Source organism: Vidua macroura, chromosome 1 (genome assembly GCF_024509145.1).
Source record: "Vidua macroura isolate BioBank_ID:100142 chromosome 1, ASM2450914v1, whole genome shotgun sequence".
NCBI classification, from domain to species: Eukaryota; Metazoa; Chordata; class Aves; order Passeriformes; family Viduidae; genus Vidua; species Vidua macroura.
In genome coordinates this window covers 34,711,110-34,731,924 of record NC_071571.1, presented here as the reverse complement: position 1 = coordinate 34,731,924, position 20,815 = coordinate 34,711,110, and the positions used below count along the sequence as shown (strand labels likewise).

Here is a 20,815-nt window from a genome sequence, read left to right as displayed (position 1 = left end):
AGCCCCACCCCTTACAGTCATATAAAAAAAGGATTAATAAACTACAAATAAGCAACCTGAAACCCTATACCTCTTTGTGCCATGGGGAAACTGAAAGCTGCTGTGACCAGTCAAGAGGTGCTTCTCAGAGAGGAATATTTCCAGGCTGCTCAGTCTCTGCACATTACTCACACAGCTGAACTATTCTCTTGCAAGGTCTAAAAATAAATTTGCTTTCAGATAAAGCTCAGTGCTGTAAATTTCAAACACATGGAGGAAGGTTCAGAAAGTCAGCATGGAAAATATTATATTATCATAAAGAGAGCTCACATTTGAAGTTTAAAGAAGAAAGTTTACAGAGCAAGCGCTTCTTGCCTGGAACAGGTCAGGTCAAGATTAATGGCTGGTTAATGTGACAGCTTCTGAGTGCATGTATATGTTTCTGTAGTCTACTATTATATTTAAACAAACTGACTCATTCTAGTTTAAAGAAGAATGCCTGTTCACTGTTTCATCTTTGAAATTATTTTACCTTCTTTTAAAATATTTGCAAATCACTAATCCCTCTCAGTTTCTTTTCCCTTCAAGCTGCAGTGTCAGTGTTGTCTTATGGTGCAATCCAATTACCCCTACACTTCCAACTCTCTAAAAAGCTTTCTCATCAAAAACAATACCACAGCTAAGTGTCAGGACTTTACTAAACTTGTGTAGACTGCATCAGTCCACACATATTAAGGCTCTTCACTAACACTTACTGACTCCTCCGCTGGATTTATCACAGTCAGATGTGACAAAGACATGCAATTTTAGGGGAGTGCTCCAGATTCTTCCTGGAATAAAGTTTTCCCACTTTGGTTCCAAAAACTGCCTGTCTAATTGTACAAGAGGCTTGCTAAACCATCTCCATCCAAATTCCAAGCCGCAGTATGTCAAAATTGAGATCTCCCTTCCCAGACTCTGGGTAAAAGGCAGCTTGGCTGACCCTCAGGCAGCCACAGGTGCTGGAGCTGGCAGCATCACATCTGAAGAGACAGTTTCTGCTGGTTTAGAGCCTGACAAAAACAAACAAAACCCAGCTTTGACTGCCTAGATTCTACACTTAGAATTATTCCTCTTGTCAAGAACAATTATCTGCTCCCTATCTATGATGAACAGACACACAGGCTTACACAGTCACACTCAGTTCTTACAGTCTGGACTTTTTTAATGGGTTTGTAACTGTAGGTAGTGTTGATACACATACCAGGAAATTTTGACAGGACTGATAAAACCTTCAAAATCTGATTTTTAAGTCACCCTGAAGGATACATTAAATATTGCTAAAAGGAAACTAGCTAAATGGGGAAGCTAAGAGAATTAAACCTTCCCAGGTAATATGGTAAACAGGGATACCATGCTGGAGGCTGAAGGCAAGTACTTGCCACATAGCAGAAAAAGATTTGGGAAAGTGGTAAAGCAAGCCAATGTAGCTGAACAACAGTGTACAAGAGGCTGTAAGAAAACAACAAACGTCCTTCTGAAAGCTGGAGTCATGTCCAAATGAAGGGAGCAGGAAGACTCATGACCTATTGTTGGCTAAATTATTTTTAAAAAATCAACCCAAAATGAAAGCAAACTTAAACCACAATCGGGTAAGTCAAAAGACAGCTTGTGAAATGACTGTGAGATGACACAAGAACTAACCACAACCCCTTTTTCACATCTGAATGAAAAACCTGTCAGTCTGGCCAATAGATGATCAAGGGATAAAAGCAGCACTTAGAGCAGAAAATAAGTATTTTGAGCTCTGTATACAGAGAACCCAGAACCAAGAGAATGTTAGACATGTTAGAACATTTCTTTATGAGGTACTGGTTGGATTGTCCATTTTAAATGGAGATTTCAGTGGAAAAGGCTACAGAAAGAATGTATGAACAATAACAATTTACACAGATCAGAAGATACTGTGAAAGCATTCTTAAGGAACTCATGGATGAAACACCACTCTGAGTAACTGCCTCTTTTAAAACTACCTCAGAATCGAAGGACTACAAAATGGCTTACACTGTGACCATTTTATAAAGGGCCCCAAGATAAAGCCCAAAAAAACCCAGGTAGTCTCAAACTGATAGAAACCATTGAAAAGAATAGTACTGGCAGACACATGGTAAGATGTTATATTAGGCAAGTCAACACAAATCTCATAAAAGCATGAAAACACCATACATGAAAAAGGAAAGCAAATACTAAGGAACCGAGAACACATTCTAACTTCAGTGGAATAAATATGAAATGTGTTCATCGTATGATGACTGTTTTAATTTCTGGTCCATTTTTATAAGATTACCTGAGGACAGGAAAAGAGTAATAAATGTAGATGACCAGACAGGTAGGCTATTCCAAACAAGGATTGGTCAAGTACCCTCTGACTCTTCAGGCTGGAAAAGAGTTGACAGTGGCATAATGATAAAGGGCTTTATGCTGCTTCAGATTTCACACGTGTATAAAAATTATTTTTTACTGTTTATTGAAATAAAGGCAGTACAGTGTATGAAATAAAATTAGCCATACAAGTTCAAAAGCAACTGAAAAAGGCATCTTTTTGCATAACACATTCAAAGTCTAGAGCTCTTTCTCACAGGATGTTCAAAGTTTACATGGGTCTACATGTAACAACTTTCCAAATTCATGACATCAAATACAAGAATAAAAAATATATATTAAACTTCAGAACCTAGCTTTCTGTCTCAGGAAGTTCCCAAGCCAGAGATTTCTGGGTGCCAAAGGAATATCCTGCAGGAGTTTACCCCACGCATTTTTCCTATCCTTATGCAGCACTGGCTGGTGGGCCCAGGTGGAAGGAGGACATGGAGCTGCAGCTGAACCTGTGGCCACTGCTGCAGCCCTTCCTACACAAACAAGCTCTAGTGGCTGTTCTGGCTGCTGTGCTACAGTCAGCTGCCCAGCACACCCTAATATTCTGCAAAGGGACCCAGCACAGGGAAAACAGAATGGAGACAAAGACATCTTACAGGAATTTTGTTTGTCCCCCTTCATACTTTTTTGGCTCACCTACCTTCTCTTACTATTCTATTTCCAAAGGAAGAGAGAGCAAGGACCACTATGAGTAAGACATTTTGACAAAGTTCTGCAAAGGGTTAGATGTAGTCTCCTCATACTTGTTTCACTGTAAGGTCAATTTTTATATTGCTCTTACTAAGCCCGTCCAAAGGAAATAAACCCCTGACAATATAAACCCCACAGTAGCACTACAGACTGGGACATTTAGTAGCGGATCTGGTTTGATTCCCTTTTGCATTGCCAGGAACTGAACTGCTCTGACAGGTCAACTACTAGAACTTCTCATAGAACACTTACAGGCAGACTCTCCAATGGAAGGACCCAGCTGATTGTCCCCAAGGTCCGGTCCCTTAGGATTACAGATTATAAACACCGGTGTGTTTACTAGACAGAAGGGTGGAGGTCTGCCTGTTTTTGGAGGAGCAATAGGATGAAGACAGGCTGGCTTAAAATTTGGTTTGGTTTCAAGTAATAACGTCACTACAAAGCTCTTTTTTTCTCAGCATTTCAGAAATTTGGTCCAGGCCTGAAGGTGAGTTTCTCATTCTTTCCTAGAGTTCCCTCAAATGAGAGCTGGCATCTCCCATTACATGGACTGCAGGCTCCAATAAATCACAGGATACAATAAACTGAGCTGACTACTAAGTCTTACCCATAAGATCATATTTCTTTAAGTTTGTCACAATCTGGCAGGTAATCAGAAAGAAAATGCCCTTGCTCTTGAACTTATGGGCGCTCTAGATATACAAGAAGTCCTAAAGTCATTCCTGCCTGACATCGCACAAACAGACTCAATATCTGCAAGCAAGACAAACATATTCATGGTGAGGAAAAAAATCTGTTAAACTAAAATATGCAAATGCTTTCAGGCTTGCATGTCGTTGATATTTTGGAAAGGTTTTGTGCGCCCACGATGTTTCTCCTTTCAAGGATGGTAGGGGACATGTCCAAATCGTTACCTCAGCAGCTGCTATTCCAAATGGTGCTCCACAGCCCCAGAAATGAGCAGCACCAACTTCTTTAAGTACGTAGCAGTGAATAAATCTGTTCTGAAATCTTTTCTCTGGCACAGTCTGATCATCAGGGATGTGGAAAGTCAGCATCAGACTAAGTAACTGTTAGAACATAAATCCAGGATAACACTGTCCATGTGATTGACATCTCTTGCAGTTACGTAACTGTTTTAAGCATAAGTCTACCGGACCCCAAGCCTAAACATAGAAAAGCTTTACATCTGGGGGCAGACAGTACATATGAGAAAGGAGCAGTAAACAAAAAGAAAACTGTCTAAACTTTACTGACACAAAACATGTCATAAAGTGATTTACTAAAAAGAACCAAAAATATATAAGACAAATCAGGACACACTATTATGCAAAACCAAAATAAGGTAAACTATATGAATGGGGGAAAAAATACATCCTTTATATGAGGTCAAGTTCCCAATGAGGTCTGAGGAGGGACTGCAATTCATTTGCTGATGAACAAAGAATGTTTCCTGATGAATCTTCTATTTTTTTTTCTATTTAGACTTTAATTTTATTCATGATAGTAGCTGAGTGGTTGCATTTTTCTGCCTAATTTCTTCCCAGTTGTGAAACAGGTGCTGTGAAGATTAGTTAAGTATTTGCAGGGTGATGAAAAAAAGAGTTTTTAAAGAAATCCTGCTGTTACCAAACTTTTAATTATATATTATAGTATTTCCAGTACTTTTGAAGTTAATATACTTCTTCCAAACCCTAGACAGTGGTGGAGTTTTCCTTTTATAAAACATATCCCTTTCAAACAAATTTATGTACACTTATGCTTTCTAGATGCTTTGGACACTTTCAATCAATACACTACTGCCAGGAGTGAGAGTGCCATTTTCTAAAGCTGCTTAAGAGGTGGAGCTGAAAGCCTTTTCCTGTAAAGTGAAAGTAAATTACACTACTCAATTACACTTACAATCATTTTATATCTAGTTTTTTCTTACTTAATTTTTGAAAAGTCTATTTTCATAAGCTTATTATGCATATTGATAAGTCAAATAAATTATTTTTTTTAAAAATCAACCTGAACCAGACTCTCCCTCATTTTCATCACTTAAGCTACAGTACTTGCCAATAACTGTGAATAACATAAATTTTAAATTACACTTTTCAGTGAATGTATTTATTACTGTCACATCTGAGCAAGAGAAAGCAATTGTAATACCAAGTGATGACACACACTCATCAAACCAAAAGAGATCAAAGGATCTAAAACAAACACAAGACAGAAAAGGTTTCCCACAAGCCAAAGTTCTCTGCAGTGACTCTTTAGAGAAAATGTGCCTTCTTCTTCTCAGTTAACAGAATTCGAGGAGAAATAGCTCATGGCGGGGCAGGGAGCAAATTTCTGCTATTTTCATAAACATTCTTGTTCCTTTCAATTTCTTAAACACACACACACATTTTGATACATGTCATTAGCAAAAGTGTGCCAGTTCTTCACCATTTTGACTGTAGTTTACACACACTACCCTCATGCTCCCAGCATTTTTCAAACTACAAGATTTTTGTTCTCCCAACAGGCATTTATTCTATATTTATAGAGTTACCAATTTCTCTGTGGCTTTTTCATGTGATTTCTATATAAATGTATTGTCAGCATAAATGATACAGTAGTAATTATAATATCCTGTTCAACAACATTCAGCAAAGTAGACCTCCATCTCTGACTGCACCTCTCACATGCCTATGAACACTTCTAACTAATAATTAGTGTTTTGTTTAGCAAGCTTTTACTCTGAAATTAATCATCTTTATCTTTGTTTCATCCTTTTATAGTTAAACCATATGTGATCAGCTCCTGGGCTAAACAACACAAAACTAAATAAAAGGAGAAAAAAATCCTTGAAAGTGGTAGGTTTGGTTTTAAATTTCTATGCCAGGAATGCATTCTGTTTCTGAAAAAAGGAGCAATGAGCTTCCAAGAATATATCCAGCAGAATGGAAAATGAAAGATGAGAAGCTTAGTGTTACTCAACAAGTAAGTATAATTAATGCTGTATTTCTACACCTTTTAAGTCAATGATCAACACTACAATAACATAACTGAACAATGTTCAGGAGTAGCTGTTCCAGAATAACTATTCCATAATATTTTCATGTCTGAAAATATTTTTTTTCAGTATAGCTCTTACAATCTTTTTTCAAAATAGCTTTCATGTGCAAACAAGCCCATATATAACTTGTACATATTTGCCATATTTTGTAGTACTAGAGGAAATCACACACTATGTGTTGATTTCTTAAGTTGCCAGTGCTTAAAGATTTACTGTTACATTAATCATTAAAAATAATACACTTAACTCTGGTTTTGCACTTATACTTCATTTCTTCAGGCATATTTTAAAAATCAATAGTATAAGGCAATTTAATGGATTTGGGAGGAGAGTTTCATGGGTTTTCTTTCTTGGAGCTTACTGAAGGAACCAATCCATCAATTCTGAAAGTAAATAAAACAACTGTTTAGCAGTGTGCAAAAGCACTAGCCAGCCATGCTACCCAAAAACAAGCCCAGAAAACCACATGTATTCACAAAACTTCTTCAAATTTCAGGAGAAATCACTCAAAGTGCTATAGGGAAAGCCACCACAGTGGTCAGTCCAGGCACCATGTGGATAGAAATGCAGGTCTTGGAGAGTTCCATAAAAACCTGAAACTTCCTGTCATAGGAATGCTATTGCATCACACGTGTACCTCAAATGCTACCACAGCACAGGATAATTCTTCACTTTGACAGTCATCTCTTGGTTCAGTTGGAGCAAAAGGGGCTACAACCTAAGCTTTTGTGGCCAGGGACTGATGCTATGCTTTAGAGCTCATCTGAGCGCTCGCTCAGAAACACCAGGTAAGGCCTGAAGCCAGCATTCAATATTTTGTATCAGGCTTTCTCTCTCCCATGCTTAGGTGCACTCATCTAGTACCAAAATCACCAGCAATTCTACATTAAAAAACCATACATTACCACCCTGGTGAATAACATGGGCTGATACAGCAACCTGCTTTGTAAAGAGAGCTCAGGATCCTGATTCTTCTTTCTGTACAACCAAAATAAAAACATCTAATTTTTTTTTTTTGTCTACATAACTTTGTGAATACTCACCAGTATAACATCTACTTACCTCCACCCTCCAGCTAACTTTATTTCTCAATGGCTTGCGTATTTAATGCTGGTTTTAGTGTCATAATGGAACAGGAGAAAAAAGCACACCTGTCAATCGCTTTTTCCATGGCTTAATATATCTTCCAGCCTTAAATTTCATCCATGACAGTCAGCTCTATTTCATTATTTATAGTTATCTCTAAACTTGAGCAAAATTTCCAACATACACCAGTACATTAGAGATGAAGGAGCATGAGGAAGCTTAGAATTGAAATTTGTCTATCCATTTTTTGTTAAGACATCAAAGGGTTCAATATTCTCTCAGTAAATACATTTGTCAACATGAAACATTCTAACCACATGCTTCAGATTGCAATATAAAACAAATAGAGAGCTATCACATCATGATGCTAAAAGCTGTCCATCATCTTGGTTTGCCTGGCAGAAGATCAGGAGTTATGGAGAGTATGCTCCCTCAAGAAGCAGGTATTTATAGAAATTACATATAATTTAAGTCTTGTACATAATCCTTGGAAATTCATCACCAATGAACTGACATGTTATACATACATATATATAATATAAATAAATTGAATATTTAATAAGTTATGTACTTGGATGAGGGGAGTTTTACCACATAGCTTATAATAATTTGTCCCATCATAACAGCAGATGCTACTTTAGTGGAAACTGCATAAAAATACTCAGAAAAGCAGCTACCCCATCCAGTAGCTGCTGATTTACTAACTTGATGAACTGGGAACAGAAGGGACCAAGCAGCTTGAAGGGTCAGGACTTAACACCTTGTCTTCAATAAAGGGTTTTTCATCAACAAACCAAATCTTCTACAAATAATTTATTTAGCTTTATTACACTTCTGTGAATTACAAAAATTTGATTGCGACATTCAGTTTTTTTGTAAAGCCCTAAATCTTGGAGCTTTGAGGAACCTTATATGAAAAATTCTGTTCTAGCTCTTGAAAGTTCATTAATTGCTAGCCTTAATACTGGAATCAGAAAGAATGAAATGTGATCCAGCTGTAGCTGGATCATAAATCCAGCTGGTTCATGTATTCACAAGGCAAAGAAGAAGAGGGAAAAAGCCTTTCAATCAAAAGAAGAAAGGGAGCTTGAGACAAATTTATATACTTTTCAATACAGCACATGATTAATAAGATTTTCCTATCAGGTTTCCTTGTAACACAGGTGCAGGTTTTGGTTTTGTTTCTAACCTGCAAAACATAACATCAGCATTCCGTAATTTAAACTCGCCCCCAGTTTTTCCTCTCTTTTAGGAGCCCTTGGCTTTAGAACTCAGGACCTAGAAGTAAAGGTGTGCTGACTCAGCAGCAGTAACTCTGTAGATAAGAACAGCAACGACAGGTCAGAGCAGTAGATTATCTCCCACAGTGACTATCAGTGAATACATAAGGAAGTGTTAAAGAATACAGCAGCTTTATAGTGTACATATTTCACCAGCTTCCCAGCTTACATACAGCTCAGGGACTTCAGGCAGGGTTGGTATCATTGTGCTTAACAGCAGTAGATGGATCTTTCTCCTGCAAAGTTATCTAAATGTGCTAACAACCCAGGTCAGCCACCAGCATCCCTAATTTTCCATGACAAAGAGCTCCACAGTTATGTCTCTGTTCTAGGCAGTGCTTAACCCTCAACACCTGGCCAGGAGAGGATATGGTTTGCTATTAAGTTGTACATGCTTACCCACACTGTAACTGCTTGAAAATGGGACACACAAGGGCTGGCACTGTCTTTGCAGCCACAGTGCTGCAGAATGTCCCAAAATATTACAGGTGCTACATGCACAGAAAGGTAGGGTTCAGGCACACAAAAAGTGCCACTCAACTGTCTTTAACAGCAACCATATCAATGCCTTGGAGAAGCTGAAAATTAAGAATTTTATGTGTGTCTCACAAAATTGAGAGTCTGGGTCTCTTATGATCCCCCCATCCTTTCCTCTTTCCTTTGGGGCAATCTGATTTAGTTTATTGGGGAATTAAGGTGGAATCAGTGCAGCTTCAGACAGCAGAAAAATATGACAGCAAATATCCATGACTTTTGAGGGCAAACTTAATGCTGAAAGAGCTCTTAAGCTTCTTTTGCTTTTGACCACAGCACACATCCTCTGGCACGCAGCACACTGCTGGAAAAGAACTACTTCTCCAGGGAACTTCTGCCTGCCTTTGCAATGGCTGTGCCCTGTATGCCTTTACATGACATGTACTTGCCATTTTTCTTCCTTGCCAGACACAAAGCCAAACATTGAACCAATTGATCTGTCAAGATAAGACAAATTTTTAGCAATTAAACACCTGCTCAACAACTGAGCTGCATTTACAAACTGAGGTCTCCATCTCTTCTAACATCCATTTTTGTTCCATGATGAAATAAAAAGTGTAACATCACAAATACTCCACTTCATCTAAAAGCTAGAAGTCATCTTTAAGCAGCCAACAAGAAGAGAAGGAAGGAGAGGAATAGCTACATGACAAGCTTGTGAGAAGAAACTGAGAAATGTGACTTGACACACAGGTCACAGCAGGTGACACACGATTTACTGATGATAAGAAAGTCCTCACCTAGTACTTTCTACACTGTCAGTAATAGCACCACACTGGAAACACCTTGTTTCTGTGGAATTGGACTGCCTGATAAAGATATCCTCAAAACAGATATCTTATTTACTGAACTGATTCTTTTGTGATGACCTTGATCAATAACACCAGAAGCAAGCATGTGATACTTGTGTATTCTTATGAATTTTAAAAACCATTTAACCTCTCCTTACCTTACCAAATACATCAGCCTGCACTGTCAAGTTTCATTGGCAAACTTTGAAGTGTGTTAATGTTATGAGAGCACTATTGCAACATTAGTTCCCTTCTGCAGGGATACACTCACCCTCCAGCCCTGGGATTTGGACTATTGCTGAGTAAAACAGGGTGATGAAACAATTATTGCTGAATTCTGCATGATTCATAGTTGGTAATAACCACCTCCAAATGCAACATTCAAATTTACATTCTCATAATCAAAGGTCAGAAAAAGACAGCAAGAATGGGTCATTATTCATAGCACTTAAAATTATACATTTATACTAGACACTGTATAATTCTTAGACAAACTGTGACTACACCTGTAAAAAATGTGATATATATAGAATTACAAATTTAAAGCTTCTTGTACAAATCCTGCTACATTTCCCTGCAACAAAAGCTTTTTCATGCAATATAAATGTGCCATTCCCTAACACAGAGTTCTCCAAATACTTAATCACCTCAGTATCTCTTCCTTTGGTAGAAGAGAAGAACTAGTGACAACAGACTGGCTCCCCAGCATGGGAACAGCTTCTGCCAGCATTCAATGCTGTAAGCGAGGCCAATCCAGCCAGTGCTGCCCTTCAGCCAAAGGTATGTGTATAAACAAATCAACTTCGAAAAAAGGTTTTATTTTTTTGTCTAAAACCCCAAGTTTAAGACTTACCTATGTACCACAGTAGCCAAATCATTATGATTTCAGATATATAAAACATTATGGGCATGGGGATACAAGAGACCTCATTATAACATTCACCAATGTAAAAATATTCCTGCCTACACTCACTCAGCATTTGGCATATGTAAGCTTCCTTAGAACCATCAGACAGGAGGCAAGAACTCCAATGGAACGGATGTCCAAAAAGGTCATCAGCATGACAGCATGAAAGACTGTTCACCTGATCCTCCACATATGTCTGTGAGACAGGCAGATCCCTAAGAAGAGCAAGACTTTTGTTTTACAGTGCATGAGTGCTTATAAGCTAAATTGTGAAGCAGACATGCATGATACCAGTTTCCAGGCTATTTTATTCTCAATAACCACAGCCTACATGGTCAGTAACTAACTGCTGAATCAATCACTACATCAGAATGGAGTACCATGGCATTTTTCCCTTTTGAATTTTATTATTTTTAATAAGAATGGTGAGTTCTTTGTAATCATCAGATACAAAAGACTTCAGCTTTAATTCAGAGCAAGAACACCCTGGCCAGCAGAAGCTTGGCATGAGGAACAGAAATTTAAAAAAAAAACATTATTGCCCTTTTAAAAATCAAAAGCAGCACCTTATCAACATAATGACAGCATGATTTCAATAGCTTTCATGTGCCAGTTTCACAACACTATTTCTATTAAATAATTAAGAATAAACATCTATTTTCATTTAGTAATCTTTTTCCCAATTAGAATCTCTCTGAATCTCTGTACAATAGTAATTTCATTTCTTCCCACTTGCTTGCATCTTAATTAAAATCGGTCCATGTTGACTTTCATTTTTATAATATATCTGCCTATTTCACATCATAGCACCTTCATGACCCCCAGAGAGTCATGAGCCTTTAATATTTTATTTTGACCTTGTTAAGTCACTAGAACAACCAAAGACTTTTCTTCTTCCCTTGATAAGCATTTTTTAATCCTTCTCAAAAAGCAGAGGGTGTGTAAAAACCCACATCTGAGAACTTTACTTTCTTTAAACAACTCATGCTCATTTATTTAAAAAAACTCAACAATTTGCTGCCTTTCAATTTATTGCAAGTATTAGTTTATGGACTATAAAATTAATTATTAATTAATAAAGATCAGTTCTTAAATGACACTTAAAGGCATTTTCCTCTGATCTTTGAGACAGAAAAATATTTCATTTTCAATTAAAAAAATACCATCAATAATCGGTGACTTTACTTTGTAACAGTCTTCTATACAGTATTTGAATTTGCAAAAAGAGGGGACTGGGGGGAGAAGCAGCTATCTTTCCTTAGAGCAGTGGACCCAGCTGAAAAGTAAAAATGATCTGCCAAAACACACAAGCCCTTCTCAGCCTGTAGCAGAAAGCTTGCCTATATATTTTAACTCCATCACCCGCTCTACCAACAGGTATTACTCAAAATGCTTACAGCACAAGAAGCACCAATTCAGATGGGAAGCAGAAAGGTGCTGAGCTATCCCTTCAGCCTAGCACCTGCAAACTTGTCTTTGGAGCTCAAAGAAGAAACAAAATACTGGGTACACTGGCACCTACATTTACATATTTGCCTTGAGTTCTCACCTGAATTCTTGCAGCGTTACCACTCTCACAGCACAGGCTCAGGCTCATGCAAAGGTTTTGGCACAGTTTGAGTCCTGTTGCCTGAGGCAGCCTGGTTGCATGTTATAATTTATCAGGCTTGTATTTGCATTTACCTTCAGTGTGGACCCTTACCTGACAGACAGCCCAAGCTATCTAACCTATCCACCTGCCACAGGGAGGGTATCTGGCACAAGACTTCTCAAGCAGAATGGCAGCTTTAAAAGCCAGCTGGCATTTATGACCACACTGAGCTAACTCTGGATGGCACAACTGCACAAAGAAGTACAGTGCCTGGAAATACCACCGCACTGAGCCTAGGTGGGAAGCACGCTGCATTTCTTGCTTCTTTGAGAAGCAAAGCAGGCACAGCCACAAAGGTCTCTTCACTCAAGCTTCTATTTACATTCCAGAAAGTCAAGTCTCAAGTTCATCAGTCCTGTATAATCAGTATTTGGCTACTGGGTGGAGGAAACTGGAGGCAGCTAGCGACAAAGTGGGAGAGGTGGACTGTTTGCCAGGAAAAAGCTGAGAAGTTTCAGTAACAGCAAAGAAGTTTTTAAAAAGAAAGATTATAATGAGTGAGAATAAGGGTCAATACTAAGATGGGCACTGGCAAGGGAATGTCTATTTTAAGGAGACTGCAGCATGAAGGAAAGCATAAAAACATGCACAGTTTTCTTCAGAGGATAGGAGAGAGAGAAAAGATGCTGCTTGCAGTTAAATCAGCACTTCATTTAGGGAGAAGAGCAAAATTTAGGGGTTTGCAATGAATACAACTAATAGATCACCTGGGTATGTGTTAAAGAAGAGATTACAGGAAAGTAAAGTGGAATTCCCAGTGGAAGCAATTATAATATCAGCTTTTTATACTATGTGCAGATTTATCTAAGGTCCAAAAAAGAATACTTAATGTAATTGCTTACCAAGCCCCCTTCTTCCCCAAGAATATTACCCTTCTTTCTCCCTCACCCACTTTAAACACAGCAGCTGGTAGTTCAGGGCAGGTTAAGTTCTGTTACCGAAAGCAGAGAACTTGAAGACATGATATATGAAGAAATACAATACAAATAGCCATGGCTCTCCTGTAGATTTTGTTACTAGTGAATGCCAGCTTACTGAAAAAAGTCCTTCATAGGCTTCTGTCAAATGGGGCCTGTAACAAGAACCTAATATTATTGAACCTATAATTAGCAGCCTCACAGTGGCTCTTGAGATGAGCACACAGACCACAGACACAAGCTAAGAAGGAGGGACTGGTCCTCTAGCTGTGAAATCAAAGGAGCAACAGCCTCCTAAGTATGAACGTTTGCTTTACCATCAGTGGATAGTTGAAGTCATAGCTCTCCATGCATGTTAGCTCTCCATCTGTATAACAGCTACAGCTCACCACCCTGCCATGACACTGGGCAGGTAGTGCTTATAAATAACCACTCCAGAACAGAACTGGATTCTGACCTTTAATGTAGACTCAAGTTCAAGACTACAAATCCCACTGGTACATTTACAGAAATATAAGTGGGCAAGCAGAATATCCACACCAAAAAATTCTTGGGCAGCTTTCTCACAATAAATATATTTGAACTGTTTAACTTTGTCATTGACATGAATTGGCAGGAATTGAAGCAGAAACGCTACATCACAAATGGTCACTTGTAACACATTCTTGAGCTTTGGCATCATTAGTAAGTAGTGGTAGAGCTGAGTTCTGCAGTGTGGTATTCTACTATCAACCTCAAAATTCACTTCCTTTTTCTATTAGTAGAATGTACTGTGGTAGCATAGCCTCCCATCTTCTGTGGAATAGAAATACGCTATTTGGAAATCTTGATATCGGCATGTTAAGCATACATATAAATTCTACCAAACTAAATTTTAAGGCAAGACTGTTTGTTTAGACCATGTAAACAAAATGCTGTAAGACTTGCTGAGTTCTGAGAATGTAAACCACAGACAGCCAGAATACAGCTGCACACAGTCAGATATGGTGTGTCTGCTAATATTGGCAACTTTATCATGCTGCAGCAAATTTAACTGCTGGTTAGTATATGCATAGAAGAAATATAGATTGAATAAACTGGAACAAAACCAAAAACCATTCCAAGGTCACAAGTTATAAAAGTCAAGGTCACTCAGTTGCTTTATAGAGTACTTGACAGTATTTATTAGTTGTACTACTGTGGCACCTAAGAGCCCCAGGCATGGGCCAAGGCTCAGCTGTGCTCACGCTTGCAAAAATACAAAACAAAAGACAAACCACAAACCGTTGTAGGCCATAGCTAAGGGCTCGATACAAAGCAGGGTACAGTCATGTGTCAACTCCTGATGTGCATCTTTTAATGATGTACAGCTAAAGCCTAGATCTCAGCTCCCTGGCTGGATGTTATTTTTGGCGCTAGATTTACCTGATGAGCAGGAGGCCACCTGGAGCTGGACGACATCAACTGCTCACACCAAGAATGTACTTGAACTCCCACTCTTCCTTGCATTTCAGACATTTGAACCAACTCTGCAGGGGACGCACATCTCTCAATTCACAAGAAGGATCCTGAAGCCCAGATTTAGTAAAGCCAGAGGGGATTCAGAGGTATGCATTCAGTATCCTTCTATAGACACTGGAGTAATATGCAAGAAAGACCATGAGATTCATGGAGCAAGGGAGCTACACACTTTCTCCAAGCTGGGGACACGCTTTAGCAGCTTAATGGTTAAAGCACCAAGGAAGAGAGTCACAGGTTCCAGTCTGGGCTTTTAAAGTTATTTCTTGTTTTATCACATAACTTAGATGTAAAAATATACAAATGATGCATAAAATAAAACCACATTGCCCAGATGACTACCTTCACTAATATGCCATAAAGTTGGCTGGGTTCTTCTTATTTTCTTTTTGGTCTTGCAACTCTTGCATTGTGAATGTGAATGCAAGGCAGAATTTCTCATGTCTACTTCTCTCAGGTGCTTTCAAGTCAAGGCAACAAGGGCTTGCAATCTTTGTGTGTTTTTTTGTTAAAATTGTTAAAAAAAATGTTTTTAGGACCTAGTTCCTTCTTCGGATCTGTTTGTAAGTGTTGAACACTGGAACAGTGGCATAGAATATTTTGTGTAAGTTACATACATTGTCTTTTAAAAAAATTGGCCTTTGCATTTATTTATATTTTGCTAGAGTTGTATTGATAGTCAGAGGAGCTTGTCTGCTGTTCACAGCACATATTGCTATGTTTAAGAAATGCTCTTAAAAATCTCAGTCTGGCGCCTCAAATAAAACACTGAGTCACAAGTGTCTTGAACCCCTAAGTTGTTCATGCTTCTATTTACTCGTTCAGCGCACTGAAATGCCAGGATGTTACTCTCAGCCAATTTCTCATAACTTAAATATTACACTAACTGTTCGTGAGCTAAGCAGCAGGCAGTGGTACTCTTGTATCACTGCTTTCAATTTCAGGCTGTCTGGGTTAAAAACGCGCCCTAACTTTTCTGCCCTCCTGCGGGTCTGCAGCGCAGCCAGCCCCACACCGTGAGCGGAGCAGAGCGCTGCACCGCACCGCCTCCCACCCAGCATCCCCAAAACCCAGAGCAGGCACAAGCGCCTCACATCCGCGCCCGAAACCCTGGGGCAGTCCGTCACCTGGAGCATTTTTAATCTGGATCGGGAATTTAATTGTTCCCAGTCCCAGTTTCAGAAGTACTGAAAACGCGAGGTGTGCCAAAACACCCACCAAGTGGCACGCCTGGTAACCCCCGCCCGCCCCAGAGCACCACGACGCGCCGACGCGTGATACGGGGCCAGTCCTGTACCGCGAGGACCACGGTGGAGGATGCGCGTCGGTCTTTGAATGCCCTCCTCACCCCAAGCCCCGCGGCGGGAGCTCCCGGTACAGCGTCGGCCGCGGGGGCCGTGGGCGCGCCCTTTCCCGAGCCAGGAGGGATGCTGCTCCCCAGGCGAGGGAGCCGGGCGAGGGGCTCCCCTCTCCCTCACCCCACACAAAGGCACGGCAGGGCGGCGGGGAGGCGAACCGGGCCCCGCCGCGCTTTCCCCGTCCCGGCTTCCCCCTTCGGTGCCCTTCCCTTCCCTTCGGAGGGACAGCCGACCCCGGGCAGGGGCATCGCCGCTCCGGCGGAGCGCCCGCCCGGGGCTGGGGGAGCGCCTGCCGCGCGGTTGGGGCGAGCGGGACGGCGAGGCGCTCTGCAGACAGGTAGCTCCCTGCTAAAATGGAGGGAGAGGAGAAATGCGGCGTTCGCTGGAGAAACTTACCGGAGGAAACCGACGAGCCGGACAAACTGGAGTTACTGGATGCGGCCATGGTCCCTCCTCCTCGCCCCTTAGCTGCGAGCCCCGCGTCGGCTCCCGCTGCTATCCGGCCGCCGCTGCCGCCAGCCCATCGCAAAGTGCCGGAGCCGCGCCGCGCCGAGCCGCCGCCGCAGCCCGCGCTCGGCTCCCCGCGCCGCCGGGGAGCAGGAGGCGGCGGCGACCCGCCGAGGCGCTGCCGGCCGCTCTCCGGGGCTGGGCGAAGCCGCTCGGCAGGTCAGGCAAAGGGCCCCGCGGCGCTTCCAGCGCCTCTCTCCGCCCTGGGGAGCAGGGCTTACCTTGTGACAGGGACGCGAGAGCCGCCCTGCCAGCGCCTTCCCTCGCCTCCTCCCTTCCCTTCCCGTCCCTTCCCTTCCCCGCCTCCTCGCGGGCAGCGCTGACAGCCCGCCGGGGGGACCCGCCGCAGCTCCCCTCACGCACACAAAGGAAGCGGCGGCGCTGCCGGCCGGGCTGCCGGCCCCGGCTGAGCGGGCAGGGTGGGTCCCGCTCGGGCGAGCCCCGGCGGCGCGGCAGCCCCGCCGAGCGGCGGCCAAACCCCTTCCCTGCCGCCGCCGCCGCCTGGCACGGGGCTGGCAGCGAGCGTGATTCCTGCCGTGTGCCGGCCCCGTCCCGGCGGGGCGGCAGCGCCTGTTGAGCGCTTCGGCAGGCGCTCTCTCGGCGTGGGCTCCGCGCTGGGCTGCGCTCCGCCGACCCCCGCCCGCCGCGGAACTCGCTGCCGCGCCGCTGCGGCTGGGGCAGGGCTGCGCCCCTCGCTGCCCTTTGTCAGTCTCCTGCCCCCGCGGGCTTCCCTCCGCTCCCGCGGGGTTCTCCCTCGCTCCGGGCAGGCTCCCACCTTCGCCTTTTCTCCTCTTCATTTTTTTCCCTCTCTTCTGACATCCGTTTTTCTTATTAAAAAAAACCCCAAAAACAGGCCGACACCAGCACGAGGTTTTGCCCTGCCAGGTGCACAGCGAGTGCGGGGCCCCGGCCTGGACACAGTTTGGGTTCTCCCTCCCACCTCCCCCCGCAACGCTCCCGGCCCGAGGGCTCTGGGGGCACATGGGGGGCGGCTGCCAGCATCCAAAGGGGGCATGGAGGGTCTGGCCGACCATCTGGGTTCGCAGCCCTGTGTCTTAGTGTGCAAGTGGGAAAGAAGAAGAGCTGAGAAAGCATCACTTGGAGGTTTCCGCCTGTTGTCTGTCCTTCTCGTTCCCTTTTCCAATGTTTTATTGCCAGCCAAAGCTTCCATCTCACTTTATAAAACGTGGGTGGAAAGGCTAAAGGAAGGTGGGCGCCCGAGTGGCATGGCACACAGTCTTGCTGTCACGGGATCTGTAAGAAGCTTAAAACCTATTTGCCATGACGCTGATTTATGAAAGCCTTCCATGTTTCGTAACAGGGAGTCTCTAACACAAACTTACTTTGGGAGCGAGGAAGCGCATTAAAGTTTCTTTGGCAATCTAAGGCTTACCCACCCAGCTTCTCCGCGTCCCAAACCAGCGTGCAAAGCGCCTGCCCTCTCTGTAACCCGCGCCCAACCGCTTCCCTTTCCCCGCGGAGCCAAAATGCAGCCCGGGCTTCCTAGAACCTGCAGCCGGTTCCCGTTTTTTCCTCGGGAAAACAGGTCCCGAGTCCCCTCTAGCGGCAGAGGCGGCAGTGGCAGCGGTCCCCGCCGTCGCGGCTGCCGGGCGCCGGATCCCTCTTCCCCCGCGGGGGTCCTGCGGCAGCGCTGGCAACGCGGCCGAGGCCAGCTGGCTTCTCCAGGTTTTATTTTGTAACGACGGCTCGCTCCGTGTGAGAAGGAAGTAGCTTTAAACCAGGCCTTAGCACTAACTCCCATTAATCTGTAAATTGTCACGTACGAACCTAAAACCGGGACAGGTGTGTCACTGCTTTTTGGTCTTTGGCCAAATATTTTGTGTCACACATTTTGAAGACTGGATGTTAAGGGCAAAATGAGAAAGGCAGGTCATAAAACCAGGCTGATACCTGGGAAAATACTGCAATAATACACTGAACAGCAAGACTGTCCTAGTAAGTTGTTACTTGCAGTGTGTGTGATGTTTCAAATAATCAAATGGGATTTGGTTGTATCCTATGTGGTCATTTTTTCTGCTCCTTCTGCTATATCTCTTTCCAGTGTTTGCTTCCTCCTAGTCTGCTATGTCTTCACTTTCCCCTCCATAATTTAGCACTCTCTTGCCCTCATGTCTGTCCAGCAACTCTTGGAATTGTGTCTTGTATGATTGGTGAAATATGGTGGTAACAACACTGTCAGAACCTGCAGGGACAGAGGCAAATAACCTGAAAGAGAGAAAACCCCCTCATTCTGCTAAGACTTAGCAGACAGAAAAGAATTCCCTTAACTAATTTTAAATTATCTTTCCCATATATATATATATATATATATATCTATATCTCCCATATATTATCTTACCCATATATATATCTGGATAAATCAAGAGAGCAATTTCTTCAGAGAATGATTACTTCAGATATCCCAGTCATTGAAAATGGAGTCTTTTCTATCCAAAACCAGTGAGTATGAACATATCTGGTTATGAGAGTGTGTATCTTTGAAATTATCAACTGACAACCGTTGGTAATTTTTGTGGTAACAGCAGGTATGAAGTTGTGCAATCTCAGTTATTACAACACTGAAAGGTAAATTAATAAAGTTAAGTGAAATGTACTGTAGATTAAAAGAAACTCACATTTCAAGACAGGATGGCCTTTTTCTTGTTACAAGCAAAAAACATAAAAGCCATTAAACTAGAGGGGAAATTACTACATCAAAGGGGAAGCAAATTTAAATGACACAAAAGTAGCCTTGTTATGTGCAAAAAGTGCAAAGTAAAGACAATGCAATCAAATCTCTGTTCTATTCTACAGAAGCTGTAAACAGATTCTGCCCTAGTCTAATTTGGCAGAGCCCAGATATATCTGTTACTAATGATATAAATACTTAGTATCAAGAATAAACTTTAAATAGTAAACTCTGATGTAAACAATTCCTGGGCTTTCCATAAGCGTATGCTTCATATACCTCTGATATAACTCTGAAATCTTCCACTTTATTTTCCCTATAGAACTAAGTTTAGTGCCTGCATCCATGATATCTGCACATTGATAAGAAGTCACAGCTTCCAAAAGTTTTGAGGAACTCAGAAAAAATCACATTTCCTTATGTATTATGACCATAGAACACTGCATTTTACATTAACAATGAGTTGCAAAGGAAAAATACCAAATTGTATACTTTGCATTAAGCATGAGAAAGATCTTAAAGCTTTTCTGGTTTTTATTCCTGGGGAAGATTCCTTGAAGATTTCCTTGCTTCTAGATTGGTTCAATGTAGTTTTTACTGACACGGTTTGAGTGTTTTTTGAGGCTTTAGCTGTTCTTTATTTTTTAAATTTTATTTATTTATTTATATTAAGATATTAAAGAGTTTGTTGAAGAACAAAGTTTTAACAAGCCAGTCCTCAGTCTATAGCAACATTCCAAAGAAGTGAGTGCCTGCCTAAAGCTAATACTCAGCCTACAATGTGCAATTTAAAATAACATTTGACATACTCTGGAAGAGGCCATTGTATTCCAAAACCTAATAGATATGGGAAGCTCAAAGAAATAGCTGGAATATTAAAGAAACCCAAACCCGTTGCTGCTTGATTCTAAAAAAAAAAAATCACAGAAAATACCTAAAATGTTTCTCCAAACTTTCAATATATTAGATTATTCCTGTAGCCTAATTATGTACTCTTATATTTTGGCATGGTGAAACTCCTATTCAAGCTAGAGCTCACACATATTTTGTTCTCCAATAAACAAAAATGAGTGAACACCATGGAATTACAGCAAATAATAAGTCTTGCAGGCCAAGAACTATTGAACCAAACACAAAAATAAGTAAAACTACATTTGAAAGTAACTTTCTTTCAGTGTGTATTTTGAAACCTGTGGCTGTGTAGGTGCATGCATAATTTCATTGTCATGCAAACTCTGGTGGAAGAATTTATTTTGGTAAAATTGTAAGCATAAGCAGGGTGAGAACCTGCATTTGGAGAGTCATCAGTGCAAAACATAGTGACTTTGACAGCTGAGGACATGTCTGTGCTGCTTTTGTGCTGTGGTGTGACCTCTGGAGTGGCCTTGGTTCCCCAGCCAACTGGTATGTACTGGTTTGTGTCTTTATTTCAAAAAAAGGCTCTGCAGATGAGAAAGACCACCTGCCTTCT

The 20,815-nt window shown here is 41.8% G+C and overlaps 1 protein-coding gene across 1 annotated transcript in view; it reads right to left on the bottom strand.

Moving 5' to 3' along the window:
- The window catches only part of CHN2 (chimerin 2), a 159,589-nt gene extending 142,859 nt beyond the window's left edge, over nucleotides 1-16,730 (bottom strand). Inside the window, exon 1 of the mRNA XM_053979493.1 lies at nucleotides 16,545-16,730. Within this exon, the coding sequence (XP_053835468.1) occupies nucleotides 16,545-16,593 (49 nt within the window). The 5' untranslated portion in view covers nucleotides 16,594-16,730. The remainder of the gene's footprint in view (nucleotides 1-16,544) is intronic.
- Between the last annotated feature and the right edge of the window lie 4,085 nt (nucleotides 16,731-20,815).